The following is a 21526-nucleotide window of genomic DNA, read 5'->3' on the forward strand; positions in this document are numbered from 1 at the left end:
CAGCAGAGTTATGGGGGTTATGTATTTGGTGGGAGGCCTGGATGTTAGGGGCTGATAACAGGAATAAAAGCAATGATCATGATAATGGGGCCCGGCTCCATTTACTGATTGCCTCCCACATGTCAGCCCACGCTGGGCTTACACCACACCCAAGCACTCTCCTTTTGTTCCCTGGACAGCAGGGGTCGCTTGCCCCAGGGCAGATGGCAGCAGAGCTGGGAGGAAATGGGGGGAGGGATCCCTGATTCTAAAGGCAAGCTTCTCTCACCACAGGAGGCCCACTCCAGCTACCAGACTTGCCTTATTATTGGTTGTTAGGGCTTAGTCAAGTCCTTGGATCTCTGGCCCCTTTTCTAAGCTGAGTCTGGTTTCCTTATCAGAGGTAGAGGTGTGTAACCCTTGCCCAACTTGCTGTGGGGGGAAACTAAATTATCAGGGAGCAAATACTTTGGAAACAGTTTTAAGGGGGAGAAACATCAGCCAAAAAATGAAGTGATGGTAATCCTTGCAATCAAGTGGCATTTCATATTCTTCAAAGGCATTTCCCTCATATCACCCTCCTAAATCCTCTTATGAATCCCGTGAGCTGCACAAGACAGGCTAAGTTATTATTACAGTTTCCTACCACTGATCACTTGAACAGTTCAAGTCCCACTCTGGGCTTCAGTGTCCTTATAAGCCGATAATGGGACTGGACAAGAACCAGGCACAGGTTTGCATACTGGAGACTTGTAGGCCAAACTGGGCGTGCAGAGGCCTATCATATAGCCCATGCACGGGTTCTCATGTTTTAAAGATTTAGTTCAACTGGAGGGTGCTTGCCACAGCTTATGCCGTGCCTTGCTGTCTTAATGAGAGGATTTCACATATTTGCAGTATCTTCCTGGGTTCGGAAGGTTTTTGAATTTGTAGCTCTTGGACTAACTGACCTCTGCAGTGCCTTTCAGCTCTGAAATTCCATAGTTTTTCAATCTCTATCTTACAGGTAATGAAAACTAAGGTCCAGAGATATACAGCATTTGTCAACATACATAGCTTGTTAGTGCCCCAGCTGAAAGTGGCTCTCCGAGCCCTTGGGAAGACTGAGTGTTCCCAGGTCCAAGCACAAGGAAAGGACCCTCGATTCACAGAACTGACACTGGAATTCAATCGGAAAACACCACTCTGTACAAATAGTACTGTAGTGGTGACAGTTCGTGCAAGAAACAACCGACAGCAAGATACCAATACACATAGGACAAAAACAGATTTTTGAAAATGAACTCACTCGGCAGGCATGAAACTTTTATGTCTGAGACATCCTGAAGTTCTTGGTAACTCAACTAAGAGAGGCTATTAGCGGTAAGTTCACTCCGATCAGCTTTTTGGATGTTTTCCAAACCCCTTCTCTCAGAAGGCATCCGGATAAACGAGGCAAAACAAAAAGGTTGACTCTGTCCTAACTTCACAATCCTGAGTTCACAAAACGAGATAACCAGCCCAGATATTAAGGATTTCTGCTTATTAACTGAGTGATTGATTGATGGCTTTACTTAGCAAATAATAATCTTGAGCACCAATTATGTGCCCGAGACTAATTTTTGCACTCAAAGATATGGTAGGGAACAAAACAGACAAAAACAATCTCTCTTCCTGGAGCTTATATCCTAGTGGAGATTATATTCCAATATGTTATGTTTAAAATTCTAGATATTAAAAATAAACCCACAAGCAAATTATGAGTCTATTAGGGGGTGAGGGGTGCTTTGAGGAGAAACACCATAGAGGGGCTGGGGGGCGGTGGGAAGGGCAGGGAGCAGAGCAGGGACTCCCTCAGGTTGCCCACAGGCTAGCAGGGGCAGCTAGAGCAGAGCGCCACCAGAGGATAAGACACAGCCAGGGCCAACGGGTGGAGGCTACATATTAGCAGAAAGTTTCTGATTCCTCACCTTAAAAATGGGATTAGTAAGAGTACGTACATCGCAGGGTTTTGTGAGCATTAGATGGGATAACGCTGTAAAGCCCTTGATACTGTGCCTGGGACACCTGTCAAAGCTTATCATGTACTAATGTGTCCCATGAGTAAAGAACATGAATACTTTTTTCTTTCCAGGGTGCCACTGATGTCGGGATGGGCTGGGGACATGTTCAGGAAGGAGAGAGTAAATCTGGTCCAGACGTCTGATATAGGAGGTGAAAATCGAACCCCACTTCTTTCACTAAGCTTAAATAACCCACAAACTCACACAGTACATCAGTTCCCTCATCTGTGAAGTGGGAGAATAAGAATATCTACTTTGTAGGACTGTGGAGCGGTTTAAATGAGATCGTGCATGTGAACAGTTCAGCACATGCTTGATAGAAGTTTGCTGATGTCATCAGCATTATGATGTTTTCCCTAAGGTCTAGGCCAAGCCCATGAAGAGAGATCGGAGGGCCATCAAGCTGCTGGGGGACATTAAGGGCTAGAGAGGGGTGGTCTCAAGCCGGTAATCCAGTAGCTTGACAACATCAGTCAGATCATGTCCTTCCTCTGCTCATGGTTAGTGGAAAAGCCAAAGTCCTTATCGTGGCCTACGAGGTCCTACAGGATCTGGTATCAGGGTCCTACTACTCACCCTCACTTGCTGTGAGGCAAGTACAAGCATGTTTCGTCCCAGGGCTTGTACACTTGCTGGCCCCTCTGCTAGAATGTCCTTCTCTGTAATATTCGTGCGGATCACTCCCTGACCTCCACCAGGGATTTGCTCAAAAGCCATTTTGGCAGGGTGGCGTTCTCTGGGCCCCCTATTCAATGTAGCATCTCTCCACCACCACCTTTCCTTTATTTTTCCCCATACTGCTTATTACCATGACATTATTATACTTATTTCAACTTTACAGAATGTCTTCCCTGCTAGATTGTAAGCTCTACTGAAAAATCTCTAGGTGCTTGACATGGGTTGGGTACTCATTAAATATTTATTAAATAAATAAATGAATGACACCCTGAGTATGTCCCCATGTTTCAAGTTTCTTCACGACCACCCTGGCCTTTCCTTTGCATCCTGGGAGCTGCAAGATCCTTGACTGCTTAAGGACGTGGAGACCCTGAAGTATGTTGAGAAGCAAAAGACAGGCTATCTCCCCAAGGGGAGTTCAAACAATTGCAGCCTAGCCAGAGCTTTGCCTCTGTGTGGTTTCCTCTCTCTTAGTCTCGTTTATCCAACTATAAAATGGGTTCACAGTGGGACTCTGCGGAGCAGTCCCAAGGTGCTGCTGAGATAGGAAGAGATGGAGGTAGGATTGAGGGCATGGTGTTCTAGGCCCTCTGCCTCCCCGCTGCACCCAACCACAGAAGCTCCCATTCATCAGCTTTATTATAAGATTCTGTGTAGGTTTCATTTGCCAGGGGGAAACATTTGTCTGATGCTTAAAAGAAAGATCTGAAAACAGGTGATCTGGACAGTACCACAGGTCCCTTCCTGCATTGGAATTCTGGGCTTTGAACAAATGCTTGTCGACTTCTTATAGTTTAAAGGGGCTCCTGAGACTGGCTACACCCCGAAGGCCTGGAGACTCACCTGGGACATCTGAACCACCTCAAACCAGCGCAGGATCCCTGGAAGCTTGTATGCAGTTATGAAGGAGGTTCTCTCGATCCACATCGACTGTCCCATAAGCAGGGGGTGGCAAGGGCAGGAAAGCAACACACTTCATGAAAACTGGCCATCAGAGAAATTTGGCAAGAACCCAGCCAGGCCCCCAAACCTCTCATCTACCCAGAGTCCAGATAAATGTTGCAAGACTCAGAAACACACTCCCGCCTTACCCTTAAGAATTCTTTCCCAATGTTTTCCCTGAATTTAGGCCTGGTAAATTTTAATCTGAATCTCTGGATCATTAGAATTTTAAAGCAATATTGAATGCAACTACCTGCATTTTCTGGGGGTAGGGTTCACAGTGTTACATTCTTAAAGGGCCAGTGACTCCCAAAATATGAAGAATCACAGTCTAACGCGAAGAGCTAAGAGAAATTTAGAGCCGCCTCCTCACGCCAGCCTTGGAAACAGCAGACAGAATTCCCTAGCTGGGAAGCACACAGGGGATACTGAGGACTGAAATAGCTGTGGCTTCTTATTACTATTTCCTAGAAGGTTTGACTTCATCAACAGCCCTGCTTAGCCTGAGGGTTCCTACCTTCTGGAAATGCCTGAATGCCCTGTGGTTGAAAAGTGCATCTCACCTAAGGCCTGGACTCTAGCTCGAAAGTGGAGAGGCTCAAGAAACAAAAACAAACCCAATAGAAAAGACTGGAGAATAGGTGTCATCATATCGATAGATGTTAGTTTTACCTCTCTCTGCTTCGGATCAAATGCCCTCCCATTCTGACATTGACAGGTACCTGCTCTGGGTGGTAAAGGTGGCCCGGGGGAATGGTCAAGGCCGCTGAAGGGGAGGGGAGATACTCACGGCAAACTCATTCTCAGGGTCCACGGTCCCTTTGCGCACAGGCCGGGAGTAGTGGAACTTTTGCACGTAGTTGGATTTATAAAAGCTGCAAGACAGGAAGAGGCAGAGGCCCTGGTAGCATGCCCGGCGGCCGACACGGAGCCCGAGCTGCCCTGGTGCTGTCCAGGGAGGCTCCTTAGAGTCAACTTCAGGTCTGGCGGTACCCTTGTTGTAGCATTTAAAGTCAGGTGCTCCTTGCAAAGTGATTTAGAAGCTAGACTGGCTAGACTAGTCTAAAGTCCTCTGAGAACATAGTACCCCTTAGAGTACCCAAGGAGTTGGAATTCTAGCATTAATGCACACCTGTGACCTCAACGGAGGCTCTAGATATGCCTAAGGTCCTAGCCTCATGTCCCAGGAGTATCTTCTAAGGATTTCCTTAGGTATCCCAAGCATCCCCCAGATCATGCTTCCTGAATCTCTAGGGAGCTTCTCACGCTGGGGCCAGCAGGGCATGGTGCTAGCTGCATCGTTGTTATTCCTTGCCCACAGTGCCTGATTGAAGGGGTAAGGGGAGGCTCAGACCCAAGCTGAGTTAGAGCTGCTCAACTTCCTGCACTGGTGTGAGGCTGCTGGGGCAGGCTGCCTCTCGCTGAGCGGACAGGCCCTTCTCACAAAGACCTCCTGTTTCCCACTGTCCTCCCAGAGGAGAGGCCTTTGACTAAGGCACTCCAGGTGCTATAGTGCGCACCCGGGTCTGACGAGGGTACACTGGGCAGCCCGGAAGGGTGCCCCACAGACCCCCTGCCTCGTGGCCTCATCACTGACCTTTCGATCTGGTTCTGAGTGGATGGAGACCCGCCTTCAGGCTGCTTCCTCTAATGCCCCTTTGTCATAGTCAGAACACAGCCTCTGTCAGTGCACAGCCTCAACAAATGCTCACAAGGTGTCCCTTTGGAAGAACGTGCTCAGGACGAGCACTGCCCCTGTGTCCCCACCCTGCCTGTTGCCTGCCCGGCCCACAGCCTGGCTAGGGAGCCCTTGGAACCACTCCGTCACCTCCAGTTCAGTGCACGTCATTGCTGCTTCCTGAGGATTTGCTGTTCCTCGTTCCTCCCATCTCAGGCTTCAGCCTTTTCAGGAGCAGAGCCCAGATGGCTAATGAGGGGCAGGTGATTCTTTTCCCAAGAGGCAAAGGGATAAAACGCTGGCTAACCCAGAGAAAGAACTGGAAGTCACCAGGGCCTGTCCTGCCACTAGCTCAGCTTGGAGGCCTCATGGGATTTTCTTCCCCATCCCCCCTTCCAATGAACTGTGGGTCTTACTTTATTATCTGGTCAGGCACTGGCTTATTCTTGAACCTTGGGTGTTCATCCAAGACCGGCTGGACAGTGAAACACTGGATGTCTGGGATTCCTGCAGTCAAGGGCTCACAGTGTGTTGCTGGCTGTGGGACAGTTCCAAATATAGCAGGTCCCAGGTGAGACCTCCTGGGACAGCCCTTCTGAGGCCAAGTTTTATTGAATGACTGACCTCAGTTTGCTGGCCGCCAACGATGCCCTAATGACAAGTGAGTAGTCACTCTGGTCCTTAACGGAACTGCCTGCCACTTGCAACCTTATCCCAGGGCTCAGCCCCTGCTAACAGTTGGTTAGTAGTCCTTAATCATCATCATCATTTCTATATTAACAGTAACACCATCTAATGAATTTATAGTTCTCCATCAATCGCAGAGCCCATCTTCCCATGGTCTCCTTTCATCTCGCCAATCCCACTGAGCAGTGTTATTAATGTAAGTCATCTCCCTCTCGTGGACAGGACATCAAGGCGAAAGAAGCCAAATTGTTGACGGTCACACAGCTTGTGAGAACAGAACAGAGGTTTGTATTTGGGCCTGTTAGCCCCCCGCTCAGGGTTCTTCGCCTCCAGACTCCAGTGTGGCTCTTTGAATAGCATCATCACATCACCTGGAGGCTTGCCAGAGATGCTGAGTCCCAAGCCCTCCCTCAGACCTACTGAATCAGTGCGTGTAGTTCCTTAAAATCTTCAGGTGGTACCTACGCTTCCTCACGTTTGAGAAGTACTGCTTTGGAGCATGCAGGTAGATATCATTTTGCACTCCAACTTTGAAAGCTTGAAAGTAACTTCCCGTGGCAGGATTGTAAGGCCATGTCCAGGCTCAGTGGGAAAGAGTTCTATGATTGATTAGTGATGCCTGCCACCCGCACAGGTGAGGCGAGCTTTATCTGCCTATTCTAGACCTTTATTCATTTTAAGCTGATAGCATGGCAATCCAAATAAATAAAACCAGTCATCACTGGTCCTATTCCCTGGCTTCTGCTTCCCTTCTTCTGCCTTCCATGTCTCCTTTACTCATCTCTCTTCTTCAGGTATCCAAGTACTCTCATGCCTTCATTCTACCCAATGACCACAATAACTCCCGAAAACTCTCTCCTGAACTGGAAATTTCTAAACTAAAGAATCACAAACTCCTCTTATTGGCATTCAAAGTTACTCTAATATGACCCCAACCCATGTCCCACCATTATCTCTGGCTACCCAAAAGATTCTTCTATGTCCTTTGCTTGAAATATTTTCTCACATCACCTGCTCTCCCTGTGAACCCTTGAGGCAAATGTCAAACACGACAGGCTCCGTGAGCATTCAATTTACCCTCAGACAGAGATCCTTTCTTTCCGTTGACTCTCCGGGGACTATTACCTCTCTAGCTCCCTGTCTTCATCTCCTCCCAAACCCTCCCCACCACACTGTGAGTTTTCTGATGGCAGAGGCTATGGAAATGGCTAAAATATAATTCAAAGTTTAATTTAATTGTTCTCCTCTGATAAACTCAGTCCATACTAATATGCTGGGGATTTGTTTTACCACTGGAGAATATTTCCACATTAAATGAGAGTCCCTTAGAGAGAGAGAGAGAGAGAGAGAGAACACAATGCCAAATCTCAGTGGAAGGATTTCTGTAATATTCGGGAAAACCATTTTCTTTCTCAAGCCATATAGCCAACAGCCTTCCCTGGGAGGGAAACCACTTTGGTTTCGCACTAATCCATTTATGTGTTATCCGTGGCTGCTCTTCCAGGACAGCAACAGAGTCGAAGAGTTATGACATAGAGACCACACAGCCCACAAAGACCAAAATAGTTCCTACCTGGTCCTTTACAGAGAAGTTTGCTAACCCTTGTTTTAGAGAAGGTTCTGGGTCATATTTACTGATCTTAGCAATTGGCCTTGGTCCAAGAGGCGAGTCCAAACCTGTCCTGGGGAAGCTAGGGACGCCAGAGCCCTCAAATCCCATCCAGGAGGATGCATGGCTAGACTGTCTCACCACATGTTGAATCTATGCATGGAACTGTGACCCCAAGTTCTGCGCAGGGGGATGGTGGGAGATAGGAGACACTCAGCTAAGAGACCTTTGCTTCAGGTGTCTTCCCCCACTTGAGACTTAAATGAGAAGACATGAGATGTGTCACCCTTCCAAGTTGCTTGTCGGCTCCACTAGAAAAAGTAAGAGAGCAGAGCATTAAGAGTGCAGATTTTGGCAATAGGCAGACCTGAGTTCGAATTCTAGCTCTATCAGTTCCCAGGTCCTTGTGTAAGCTGCCTACATTTTTTGAGCCTTGGTTTTCTTATTTGTAAAATACAGAGAGTAATAATCCCCAACTCATAGGATTACTGTAAGGATAATATGAAGCAATGCATGAAAAATGCCTGTTGCATGCTGAACAGTTAATAAAGAACATTCTTTTCATTAATCTTGATGACAGTGATGGCATTATAGAAAGAATACAGACTTTGAGACAGATCTTGGAGTTCAAATCTCACCTCCATCACTAACTAGGTTTGTGACCTTAGGAAAACTACTTTACCTCTCTGCCCTATACATTCTTTCCCTATGAAATAGGACAAAAATAATATCCATCTTATCGTGTTTTATGGAAGCTAAAGAAATAACGTTTATAAAGCACTCAATCTCATGCATGGCATGAAGAGGACATTAGGAAATGTCAGCCCTTTTTCCTTTTCCACCTGATTCCTGGCACTGAATCAGGCCCACAAATGATGAGCTGGCTCCGTAACACATGCTCTCCCTCTGCCCCAAGCTGCAAGACCACAGAGCTAGTCAACACCAGGAGTCCACTTAAGAAGGGCCCTCGTGGGGCGCCTGGGTGGCGCAGTCATTGAGCGTCTGCCTTCGGCTCAGGGCGTGATCCCGGCATTCTGGGATCGAGCCCCACATCAGGCTCCTCTGCTGGGAGCCTGCTTCTTCCTCTCTCACTCCCCCTGCTTGCGTTCCCTCTCTCGCTGGCTGTCTCTGTCAAATAAATAAATAAAATCTTAAAAAAAAAAAAAAAAAAAAAGAAGGGCCCTCGTACTAATCTCCTGTCTAGTCTGTAACCAAAATCACATTTGTAACCAGTCAGCCCCAGGACTAGGTACATTTCCTCTCGCAAATACCATGGTAGAGCAGGCATGAAGGGCAGGTGAGCATAATGAAAAGGTTACAGATGAATATTTATCACCCAAGGGAAAAATATTTGGATTAAGGTTCGGCAGATTTAGCAGACCAGCCATGCAACCTGTCAACCCCGTTTTAAAGGCTGCAACTTAATTTGTGCTACAGGGTGCAGTGTGGAGAGCCACGGTGGCTCAGCTGTCTGCCTGATCCTTGAGTTTGTATGCTTTCTGCCCCCCCAGGAGTCCTGCCTCCTGCCCGGTGTCAGCTCCTGGCCCTACAAACACCACCACCTACCCAACCTCACTGGCATCACCTCATGTTTCCTGTGCCCTTCTCTGCGGACTCCAGTGAGCTGGCTCCCTCCCTGTGTCCTTCCCTCCTTCTTGTCGCTATTTGTCTATCTCTCTTTGCTTTCTCTCATTTCCCTTGTCTTTCTATTAATCAACAAGGAGTTTCTCAGTGTCAGCTTTGTGCACTGGGGCAGGTGGTGGGGGTGGGGTTACTGCAGTGAACAAGGCAGTGCAGGCCTCTGGCCTCCCAGGGCTTACAGTCTAGCTTACGTGGACCTTTAAAAGGCACAAAAGATAACAGATTGAGATCAGTTCTCTAAAGAAAACAAATAAGGTTTGAGATATGAGGGTCATGAAGAGTTCAGAAAAGGCCACTTTAGATAAGTGACCAGGAGAGGCTCTTCCAGGATGGGACGCCAAGTTAGGATCTGATGGGTGAGAAAGGAGCTGGGGGAAGGGCATGACACGCAGAGGGAACAGAATATGCACAGGCCCAGAAGGAACCAGTTAGGTGTGTTTAGGCAACAGAAAGGAGGCCACTGTGGCCAGAGGGTCACGAGAGAGGGAAGGAATCGTGGGGAAGGAGGGCAATGACATTGGAGAGGCAGGCAGGGGTCAGATGGTGGACAGCCTACTGGCCTTGCCCAGGAGTTTTGATCTTATTGTAAGAGCAATGTGGCACTGTTTCAGTTCTTTGAACCTGCTATACTCCTTCCCACTCGAGGCCTGGGCACATGATGGTCCTTTTTTCTGCCTGGGCCATTCTCCCTGCCTCCCACTAACTTTGGCTGGTTGCTAACTTTAAACATTACCTTCCTCAAGGAAGCCTTCTCTGTCTTCCCAGTCACAGTGTCCTGCACGGCTTTCTCTTGGCATTAATCCCATTTTTATAAACACATTTAATGGTGCAATTGTTTGATGTCTCTTTTACTTGCTAGACTATAAGCTCCCTGAAGGTAGGGCCACTTTGTGAGTGTGATCTTCAGCACCTTGCACAATGATTGGCACCGAGTCAGGGCTCGATAGTATTCATTATGAGAGTGAATGAATAAGTGCATTGATCAATGAATGCAACGTTTAGGGTTTCCCGAGATGGATTCTTTGGATCCCATGCTGGACACTAAAATTGGCACCACTGCAATGATTCTGGCAGTAGCTCTAAGCTCTAAGGTGGGGCTCTGTGGGCTAACATCCCAGCAGAGCTATCTCTGCTTGGCCCCTGGTTGGGCCATTCTCCAAGGATACACTGGCCTGGGGCATTCTTCACGTCATCCCCAGGGGCAGAGGTTGTGTTCATCTTCTCTGCATTGGGGAACTGGCTCATCAGCTGCATCTGGAAATCTTCTCTCCGCTCATATTCCTTCCCTCGGTAGATGAATACTTTGTTCTGCAGAGAAATGACACCCAACAGAGATCTCAGGGTCCAGGCTTGGAGAAGGAGATACAAGGAAAGCTGGGAGGCTTGTGACATAAGCACAGAGCCATGGTGACCTTCTATAGATCTCCCTCCTTCCTGCTTCCCCACCCCAGCAAGGAGCTCAGCTCACCGACCAGCTGGGCACACCACTTCTTCAAAAAGATTGATTCTAAAAGGAGAGGGGATCATGGATGCTGAGAACTTCTTCAGACTGTCCTGTGTATAGCTTTCAGAATTGTTCCTCACTCGGATTTCAACGTATCATACCTGCACTTTCGCTCACATGACCACAAAAGGTCCCTCCTGCCTTTCATGGGCCATATGGGCTGGGTCTGTAGGATGGAAGGTCCCAGCATTCGGGTCCTTCATCAGGTGGCTCCTGGCTCTCGATCCATAGAATTACACTCTTTACACTTCTTTGGCTGTGTTAGCCTCCTCTAAATCAGTTGTTTTCAAACTGGGGGTGATTTTGCCTCCTAGGGGATACTGGCAATAACTGGAAGTATTTTTCATTGTCATAGCTTGGGGGAGGGAGAGCTACTGGAACCCAGTGGGTAGAGGCCCAGGAGGCTAAAAAGACCTTCAATGCAGAGGACAGCCCCCATAACGAAGAATAATCTGGTCTAAAATGTCACTAGAGCTGAGGTTGAGAAACCCTGTTCTAGATTATATCTGTACCATCTGTGCCACCTCTAATGGCCCAGAAGCCCATCAGTCCAAACCCACATCTGTCACCTCTGCATATGAATGCTTTCATATCTAGAGGATTGTCAGATGGGCCTAGGAGACTTCTAGGCATTCAGCTCCCCAGGCCTTGCCCTAGACCTGCTGAAATGAGACCTATGGGAGTAGGATCCAGAAACATGTATCTTTAACAAGCTCCCCAGGGGTTCTGATGAACAATCAGGTTTGGGAAGCCACCTCTCCTCACCTTCCCATTGAGGAAAGCCTTACTATCTACCTCTTCTGCAGGCTATGGTGCTCACTCCTGTGAGCCCACTCCGACCTCCCCAGACTGGTAACAGTGAGAGACTTACCTCCTCGGCTGGACCGTAAATCAAGTAAGGTCAGAGATCAGATTGGCTATTTCTTTTGTATCTCCCTGACCTCAGAACTGAACCATAGGCTCACGGGAAGGAGTTCTATGGGAAGGAAACCTATAACTGACCTAGTCCAACCCCGTACATGATCAGTGGGAAATCCACGAAAGCATTGGTTCAGAAAATATGCTCCGGAGACCTCTGAGTGTCTCTAGGACACTTTCAGGACCTCATAAGACCAAGAAACACTCTCCATAATAATGGTCAGGTGGCATTTGCCTTTTTCACTCTCATTCGCTCAGATGTACAGTAGAATTTTCCAGAGCCTGCATGACATGTATTATCACAACAGACTGAATGCAGAAGCAGGTATAAGAACCTAGCTATCCTCTCCTAATCTAAACAGGAAAGAGATTTGCAGAAATATGAAACAATCTCATTGTTTGCACACATTTTTATGGAAAAGTAAGGAAAAATGTACCCTATTTTTCATAAAGATGCAAGTTATATGAACACATGAGAAGTTAATTATTATTTTTAAATACATTGATAAATATTTTAAAATTTTCTTAGTTTTAATTTTGAATATGGGAGATGTAGACAGAGTCTCCAAATACAAAACTTCATGGAGGACCTCAATAATTTTTCAGAGAGAAAAGAGATTCCTGAGCCCAAAGCGTCTGAGAACAAGTGCTCTGCAGAGCCTGCTGGGTGACAGAGGTCCTCTGGCTCTCCTTGAATGCCCCACTCAAGGGACGGGGAGCTATTGCCTCACGGGGAAGCTCTGGTTGCTGCAGATCAGAGAACCATGGGGTGGCTGGGAGTGGTGATGATGGAGGGGACTGGGCGTGTGCTGGGGGAAAAGGCAGCACTCAGAGGGAGGAGCGCACAGAGTCTCAGTACAAGTGGATCCTCGAAGCACAAAGTGACAGCTGAGAGGCGCCAGGCCCCTGGCCTGGGTCTCCGTCACCAGCACACTCACCCGCAGAAAGGAGGGAAATCCCTGGCCGTAGTATCCAACAGCAAAGTAGTCTGGCTTGGGCCTGAGGATTTTCATGATGTTTTCATAGAATTTTGCCTGCTGAATCTGAAAGGAGAAAACTCATAGCTTTTAACAACATAGATGTGTATCGAAGGCGCATTCGGCTCGGAGAGACCACACTTGAGACATGATCATTATACCAAGATGCCCAGGACACATGTTTACGTATCCGTGGATATGTCCATAATCAACACAGCAATAGCTGTATTTGCCCTCTGCCAGGTTCCATGTTGATCACTCTTCCTGTACTAGCTTGCTTACTTGCATCATCCTCGTAACAACTCACAAGTATCACATCTCTGTTTTGCAGAGAAAGAAATGGTGTCTCATAGTGCAGCTAGAAAGTACGGAGCTGAATCCAGCCAGCTGTCCAGAGCCCCCCCCTCACCACACTGCTCCCCCTCCATGCACACCAGGCATGTGTTTATGAGGCTCTCTGGATGCATAAATATCTCTGGATATAGATGCCTTCCTGTGTATGTACACTTAACACATTTCATCATTTCTAAGAGGTGTGGTTTTCGTATTTTAACATCTCTGAAAACAGTTTGCGTCTTACTTTACATCTGATAGCATCTTACAGTTGCTATTAGCTAGACAGAAATCATGACAGGATACATAAAAAAAATACATCGCACCGATGGCATCTGAGATTTGATACAATATGGGAGATAAATGTGCAAGGACACAAGCCTGTGTAGCACAAGCCTCGAAGCAGGGATGTGCACGTACATCAGCAGGGGCATGAATCTGTACTGTGAGTGCATGTGTGTGCATACATGCATGCCGCGTGTGCACGTGTACGTGTGTACCATGTGCACGCGTATGTGCATATATGTGTACCATGGGTGCATGTGAGCACATGCATGTGTACTGTGCGTGCATAAATGTACGGTATATGTGTGTGTGCATGTATATTCTGTGTATGTACATGTGTATACAAATGTGTACTGGATGTAAGTGTGCTTGTGTGTGCATACATGTGCACTCCGTGTGTGCGTGTGTTCAAGCACGTGAACGCACATGTTTAGAAGGCGTGTGTGTCTCCATGTCTCTAAACATCCATGTGGATGATTGTGTGGGCTTGATGTCAGTGTCTCTTGGTGTGACTACACGTGTGCGTTTGCATCATATCTTACACGCGGTGCAAACAGCTAACTGCTCAGCTGGTTTTAACAAGAACACTGTACTCGGTACCCATGCCCCCCCAAAGAAGCAATAAATCATCTCTCCACATTCTGACTCTCATTTTAGAGTTTTCTGGACACAGCTGGACTGGTCTGTCAACATAGGCTAAGATGGGGTGCCGGGGTCCTAGTTCTGAGGTGGCCAGGAAATAGGTGGGAGGTGTACGAGTGGCAGGAGCAGCCCAAGTGTGCTGCATTTCACCTCCCCACCAAGCCCTGGCATCTGCAGTGTGAGCAGGCTAGGCCGGCTTCCCCCACTTTCCACCTACCCCCACCAAATCACCAGCACCAAGGAGCTAATGGGGAATGGCCAGATGGGGAGCATTTAAATGTGATTTATCTGTTAATCAGAAAGCACAAATTTGCGTTTTTATTTAATTGGCTTGGTGATTTGTGGGACTTTTACTGCAAATGTAGCACAGTGTTTATTGGGTATGCAACAGCAGCAGCAGCCCCAGTGCCAAGCAGGTACTTACCACTCCATCCGGGAAACTGTCGCTGATGAGTTTTCCCAGAATACCTCCCTCTGGATATATTCCCAACTGGAAGGAAGGCTTTCAGCAGCCTTCCTCAACTCAGGCCCTACTTCCAGGCCTTTTCTTTTGTCTTGACCCCACCTGGCCTCCCACTTCCTCTTCCCCACCTCTCAGGGGAGCCCGAGACCCTGGGCACCCAGCCTTACCAGGTTCTGGCTCAGGAGCTCATAGTCGAAGATCTCCATCTCGTACTGTTCTGCCAGCTCCTTGCACAGACTGATGGCTTCTTCCCACATCTGTAAGAAGGTCATGGACACAAAGGTTAGGAGGCACCTCCAGGCTTGTAGAACCCTTACTGAGGAAGAGACTTGAGGCAGCTTGCCTCCTGGGACTGCACTGTAAGCCTCACTCAGACCCAGGCCTGGCCCCACGCACAGGGAGCCAGGTACTTCCCAGGGAGCATGACCCTTCCTCTGCCCCTCACTCTAGTTTTGTGACAAATAATGGAGCAGCCAGAGATGAAGCTAAATACTTTATTCGCATGCTCTCTGGGTCTTCACAACTGCTCTGGGAGGTGACTGGTAACATTTGCAGTTCCCAGGTGAGAAATGGAGGTCCAGACAGGCAGAAACACTGTCTCAGGTCACATGTCCAACCAAAAGCTGGGCTAGAACGCACACCTGGGTGTGACCCGAGGTTTGTCAACTATGGACCTATGTTGTACAGCAGGTCTCTAGAACTTACTCATTTTGCATAACTGAAATTTTATACCTGTCACTTCTTAATGGGGTTATTTGGAGTGTATGAGTGGGCAGGGGGCTGCATAGAGGTGGAGAGGGAATTGGTACTAGAGTATAAAAAGAGTGATCACCAGGGTCCTGGGATTAGAAGAAGAAGAAGAAGAAGAAGAAGAAGAAGAAGAAGAAGAAGAAGAAGAAGAAGAAGAAGAAGAAGAAGAAGAAGAAGAAGAAGAAGAAGAAGAAGAAGAAGAAGAAGAAGAAGAAGAAGAAGAAGAAGAAGAAGAAGAAGAAGAAGAAGAAGAAGAAGAAGAAGAAGAAGAAGAAGAAGAAGAAGAAGAAGAAGAAGAAAAAAGAGTGATTAGAACTTTCTGTAAGGGGCACCTGGATGGCTCACTGGTTAAGCGTCTGACTATTGATTTCAGCTCAGGTCGTGATCTCAGGGTCATCAGATCGAGTCCCATGTTGGGTTCCACACTGGACATGAAGCTTGCTTAAAATTCTCTCTTCCTCTCCCTCTGCCCCCGAATCCCTTTCTCAAAAAAAAAAAAAAAAACCAAAAAAACAAACAAACAAAAAAAACCAAACTTTTTGTAAATAGGTCTTTTCCATTTGAAAAAAAAAATTCTGTAAAAACAAACCGTGGATATAGGGGATTTTCCTTTTCCTCTGCTCTGTCTTAGGCTGAATCCAGTAGATCATCCCTCCATCTTAGACTGAAGGAGGTCGGGAGCCTCTGCAGAGAGGCGGGGGAGATGCAGAGTGGGCTGGAAACCTGGCAATCTCAAGGGACACCCATCACATTTCATATTCAGTTTTAAATGGAAAATGCATCTAAATGGAGAAGCTAGGGGAGGTGGGGAAGGAGAAAGGGGAGGTTGCCAAAACGTAGTGTGCTTTGTAGCAAAAATGCTCTCTCTGCATCCAAGCATAAAAATAAATAAAAGCAAGCGCCGAGTGGAGGAGCCACGGCTGTAAACCCGTGGACAACTTAGTGAGCAGCATAAAAATGCTTTATGTGCCAGGAGGAACCAACTCCACAGGCCAGACTGGCGGGGGCTTTCCTTCTCGTCAGCCTGACAAGAAGATGGTGGTAATGTCCCTGGGCTGGGTCAGGGGTCTCTTTGGCTCATGTGTAGGTATTTGCCAACTTCCTACCATAACATGCCAGAAAGGCTCTCCCCATGTGTTACGAGACCACTAAGGGGCCAGAGAGGGAGTCAGATACTTTGGGAGTTCCTCCTGAGTCTGACCTCTGACAGTCACTGCTCCTCAGTATATAACTGAGGAATCTCATATATTACCTATGGAGCACCTGCTGGTTTCTCGGCATGGTATGGTATACAGTGATGGAACAGACATAAATATGGGGAAGACACAGTCTCTTCCATGAAACGTAAGTGGGTAAAGCATACACATAATTAGATGTGAGAGTTGGGTTTTGAGGGATGTAGAGGAGTCCACCAAGTATGACAGGTGGACTTATAGAGTAGAAAGCCATTGTGTGTGTCTGGAGCAGTAAATCTCCATGAGGGGAGGTGTGGGGAAAGGAAGGTAAAGGGATGCTAAAGAGTTTGGGCTTCATTCTAGAAGCTTCCACAGCAGTGGCTAGCAGAGTGAGCTATACCCATCTGTTCTCTCCTCTCTGCTCCCAAAGTACCTTGGCACTACCTTTCCCTCCCTCATCCTCCGTTATTGTACAACATCAAAGGGTGGTATGCAAAAAAGATTATGATCGGCATGTCTGTTTTGCCAACTAGATGATAAGCAGCTGGAGATGAGGGATGACGTCTTTTTCCTCTCTACTCAGCGCAGGGCAAGTTGAACTGGATACTTTGCAGAGGACAAAGCTCCACATGTACTTTTGGGGCTTTCACAGTGGGATGGACTGAATCAGCTATAAACAAATAGTAATCTCGACTTGATGCCAACAGGGCAGAAGGTTCCAGCAGTGGCAGACTCTCTGCCCTCAAGAGGCTTATAATTGTAAATTATAAAAACAGTGTTCTCCAACTGCTCAACTCCTGGGAATTTATAAGCCCTTCTATAGACATTACCTCATTTTGTCTTTCCAGGGAAGGTGGGGAGATCAGGCTAAGACAGATACAATGAACTGCAGTGACAGAACAGACCAAAATTAAGTCCATTAAATTATGTCCTGATAAGCTGTAAGAGACCTTGTAATTCAGAGGAGAGACAGGGCTGGCGGTAAACTGGAGGACTCAAGAAAGGTTTGATGGAGGAAGTGGCCAGTTCACTGGGGCCTTGAAGGCAGAGTGGGGTAAGGATGAGAGCTAAAATTTAAGAAGATAGGACGATGTACCAGGTCCTATGATAGTTGTTTGACATGCACTCTCTCTCCTAATTTTCACAATACCACTAGGAAGTACGTATTATTAGTATCACTATCTTGGGTGGGAACTGGAGTCTCTAAGAGGTCAAGGGAACTGTAGGTAGTAGAGGAGCAAGGTTTGAAACTGGGCCGACTCCGGAGACTGAGCAGTTAGTGCACATGCCACATCTCCTATAGGATGAACGGGTGCATTTGGGTTGGTGCTTCCTGAAGCTTCACTGGAGACTGGAAGATGGGTAGCACTCGGTCTGCCTAATCTCCTGACCAAACCCAACCAAACACTTCGTCCTTAACTGTTTGAAGATCAATGATGGCATCATAGTGTCATTCAGTCATGCAATTCATTCACTTATTCAACATATATTTATTTGGCCCTGTATGTCAGGCTCTGTGCTAACCACTGGGCATTCAGCAGTGGACAAGACAAGTCTCTGTGTTCATGGCATTCTAAAATGCTGTTTTATTGAAGTTAGTCCCAGAAGGTGTCCTCGAGGACATGATGTTTGAGCAAAGCTCTGAGCTGTGAGAAGGAGCCTGCCATGGAAAGCTACGGAGGGAAAAATGTTCTATGGTGGGAAAAGCAAGTGCAAAGACCCTGGTGTGGAAAGGAGCTTGGCATACAACATGGGGGAGCTGGCAGGGATGAAATGAGAGAACAGCTCATGTGGGCCCTCACAGGTCATGAGCAGGATTGTGTAATCATTCTAATGGAATGGGGGAACCCATGGAGATGACTTTAAGCAGGAGAATGGTGGGATCCAATATTATTTTTGTGATCCCCATTTCCTGAATGAAGGATGATCTGTTGGAGGCAACAGAGGAAGCAGGAAGATTGCTTGGACCCCGCTGAGCATCCAAGTGAACGATGATGAGGCCTGAATCGAGGTGGTGAGAAGGTGGAGCCAAGTGATCAGACTTAGAATTGGGAGGGACAGCTGACCAGACATGTAGACAGATGCGGTGCAGAGTATAGGAAGGAATCACCCTTCCCCATAGCTAAGGTCCCCACAGAGAGAAGAAGGACAGGGACAAATTACCTTTCCTTTGTCAAAGTAGCCTATGATGATCTCATAGAGCGTCTCCTTCAGCTGTCGGTGAGTCTGGGGGTGCTGCTGGCCTGTCTGCATGACCTGCGATGCGCACTGCTCATCTGACCACTGAGGAGAAAAGACTCATGAAGTCACCCGGGGTTGAGAGGCAGCCAAAGGCAGGTGTCTTCCTCACTAACGAGAAGCAAGAGGAAGCCCTGCAAACACCTCTGCCCGCTTGCCCGCCACCCCGGGTATGAGTGGTCAGTCAGAGAAATGCTGGGCTGCAGTATCCTTTTGGGAAGTGCCTCCTGATTTTTGCCAAGTGGTGCTTCTTTGACTCTCTCTTGGCTCATGGGTATGGCTGGTAGGGATTTTCTCTGAACCCCTGTAAGACATGGCCCCAGGTTTTCAAAAGCGAAAGGAAATCCTTTAGATGTGGTCCAGTTACAATACTGTTTTCAAGAGAAGGAAAACTGCTCACTGGGCATGATAATAATTTATAGTTGATGTTTGGATGTTATATAAAACATAAAACATATCTCGGGGGGTTATCGTTGTTGCTAAATATGAAAGTCACTTGAAACCTTATGTGACCAGGCAAAGAAGTGCAGAAAAGTAACTGGCCAGGTCAAGAGTTTGGGGACACAGCAAAACGAAATTTATTGGCTAATTCTTTTGCCTTGCCTTGTCTTGCCTTGCCTTTCCTTTCTTTTCCTTTTCTCTTCCTTTCCTGTTTTTCTCTTTCTCCCTCACTTTCTACCTCTCTTTCTCTCTTTCTTTCCTTTCTCTCTTTCTCTTTTTCTTTCTTAACTTCAATTTGCTATGAGCGCCCCATAGAGATCCTAGCACAAATCACTTTCACTGGAAGGGCAGTACCTTGAGAAGCCAGGTGTGGAGAAGGAGTGTGTAGGCAGCCTCTGTGTAATTGTCACAGTCCAAGTGAAGATCACGGAGCTTGTACAGGTACCTATGCAGAGAAATATGCTAGGTTACCAGGTTCAGTGATAAGGAGGTAGGAGGGAGGGCCAGGTGGGAGTCACATAGAACAACTAGGCACCACTTAGGATCACAAAGGAGTCCTCGTCTCCAATAATTAGCTTCCCCTACATGGGTGATGACAGCAGCCCTTAGTGTTAGTGGGATATTTTGTGTGTGACACGTAACAAGCTAAGTATTTTGAAAGCCTTAGATCATTTAATCCTCATGGCAACTCTGGGAGATGGGTTTATTGAGAATTCTCACTTCCAGATAAGAAAACTATGGCCTGGAGAATTTAAGTATCATCCCAGCCAGTATGACACTTGATACTGAAGAGTCTGGCCAATGCAATATGACAAGTAAGGGAAATTAAGGAAGAGGAAATGAATATTTCATCAGAAGTCTTGTGCTAATAATTGGCAGAGCTGGAACGTGATCCAGGCTAATTGTCTCCTGAGCCTGTGCTCTGAACATTGTACCATTCCAGGAGAATGAACAAGCCACAGCACTATAAAGGACAGCTCTTACCCTCTCTTCAGTGTTCTCTTGGTATAAAAGAAGTGCATTTTCTGGTAAAGGAAGTGGATCAGGGCCTCAAGATTGAATATTCATGTAGAGACCCTGAGCTGTCAGTAGGGAGAATATATAATTCCACCATAACCACATTCCCACTTTCTCTCCCTTTGCAATGTGAAGTTCCAGTACTGAACCCTGGGATGACTTTACATTGTAAAAATACAGTTGTGATCTACGTTGTGAAGGAGAGTTCCGTGGTACTATGAGAACAGGATTCATTTAGGTGGGGAGAGGAGGGACTTCTAGAAAAGTTTCCATTGCACGGCAGTTAGGCTAGGATCTAAAAGTAAGGGGATGAATGAGGAATGAGCCTTCCAGGTAGAAAGATTTGCTCTTTCATTCATCCAACAAATGGGTACTTTATGTATTATATCAATTCATCCTCCCAATCATCCTTTTATAGATAAGACTACTGAGATTTATGTTAAAGTAGTCAGAGCAACAAATAGGTAGAACTGGGTTTCAACATCAGCAATTTCTGCCTCCATAGTCATGACTATCCACTCTTGTCCTTCACTTTTCTTCTCATCATTCAGAGTTATCAGCGAAATTACACGTGGCTTGCATGCGGGGAGTGTTGAGCTTGTGTCCTGCCTTCAGAGGTCTCTAAAGGTCTCTTTAGAGGTTTTCTATGTGCATGGCTGAGTCCTACCTCATATCCTCCTGCCCACCCTTGGTCCCTTAATCCCCAGATGGCTGGTTGCAAAAACCTTTAAGAGAGCAGCCAGAGGAACAGATTTCCAGCTACTTTCAGCTCCCTGGTCAACCAAGGCACCCTCTTCTCTCCTTTGCCAACTCAAGGATTTGGGGATCTACTGTAGAGCCCAAAGGAAAACACCCTGCTTGACCTGACCAGGGATTCAAGCTCAAACACCTACGCAGGCCAGATGGGCAGCTTGAGTGAGGTAGGCAGGGTGAAGTTCAACGGGGAACGGAGACAATGTCATGACCAGAGTACTCCAGTTTTGTCAGGACAGGAGGAGGGCCCCGTGTTGCCACACCTTCTGAGTTTTTTAGAAGGGGGAAATTTTTATTTTTATATAAAATCTCTAGATTTTCAAATTTTGGCAACCAATTTAAAAATGTTTTTAAATACTATGCCTGCCAAACAGAACAGGTTTCCAGACTATATCCTGTTACATTGTTTGGTTTAGGCAAATGCGGTTTTCCTAGATTACAACAGAACTCGAATCTCCAGAGCTTATGGAGATCTGGGGCTCGCCATCTGTGTTTCTAAAATGGGAAGGAGAGAAAAGAGGTTGGAGGGATGGATCCATGTGCTAGACACTTTACCTATAGCATCTCATTTAATCCTCAAAACAGAAGGTAGAATGGAAACATTCTGTAAGGGGAAACCTCAGCCCAGAGAGACTGAGTGATCTTAGCCAGGGTCACCGAGAAGACAAGGTGAAGACCCCAGGTCCTTTGGACTCCAAAGCTTTGCACCACTATAGTAAGTCCTCTCTAGTGATGTTATAAATACTATTTAAGCTTAGGCCAGCCTATGGAATT

The 21526-nt window shown here is 46.9% G+C and overlaps 1 protein-coding gene across 5 annotated transcripts in view; it reads right to left on the reverse strand.

Moving 5' to 3' along the window:
* The window catches only part of DOCK2 (dedicator of cytokinesis 2), a 407128-nt gene that overhangs the window by 16431 nt on the left and 369171 nt on the right, over positions 1–21526 (reverse strand). For all 5 annotated transcript variants that reach the window (XM_040630309.1, XM_040630312.1, XM_040630308.1 and 2 more), the window contains 8 exons: positions 19337–19427; positions 18467–18586; positions 14546–14635; positions 12617–12721; positions 10423–10564; positions 5736–5817; positions 4432–4516; positions 3543–3629 (listed from right to left, as the gene is read on the reverse strand). In XM_040630309.1, the coding sequence (XP_040486243.1) occupies positions 3543–3629; positions 4432–4516; positions 5736–5817; positions 10423–10564; positions 12617–12721; positions 14546–14635; positions 18467–18586; positions 19337–19427 (802 nt within the window). The remainder of the gene's footprint in view (positions 1–3542; positions 3630–4431; positions 4517–5735; positions 5818–10422; positions 10565–12616; positions 12722–14545; positions 14636–18466; positions 18587–19336; positions 19428–21526) is intronic.

This window comes from Ursus maritimus, unplaced genomic scaffold (assembly GCF_017311325.1).
Source record: "Ursus maritimus isolate PB19 unplaced genomic scaffold, ASM1731132v1 scaffold_15, whole genome shotgun sequence".
Lineage (NCBI taxonomy): Eukaryota > Metazoa > Chordata > Mammalia > Carnivora > Ursidae > Ursus > Ursus maritimus.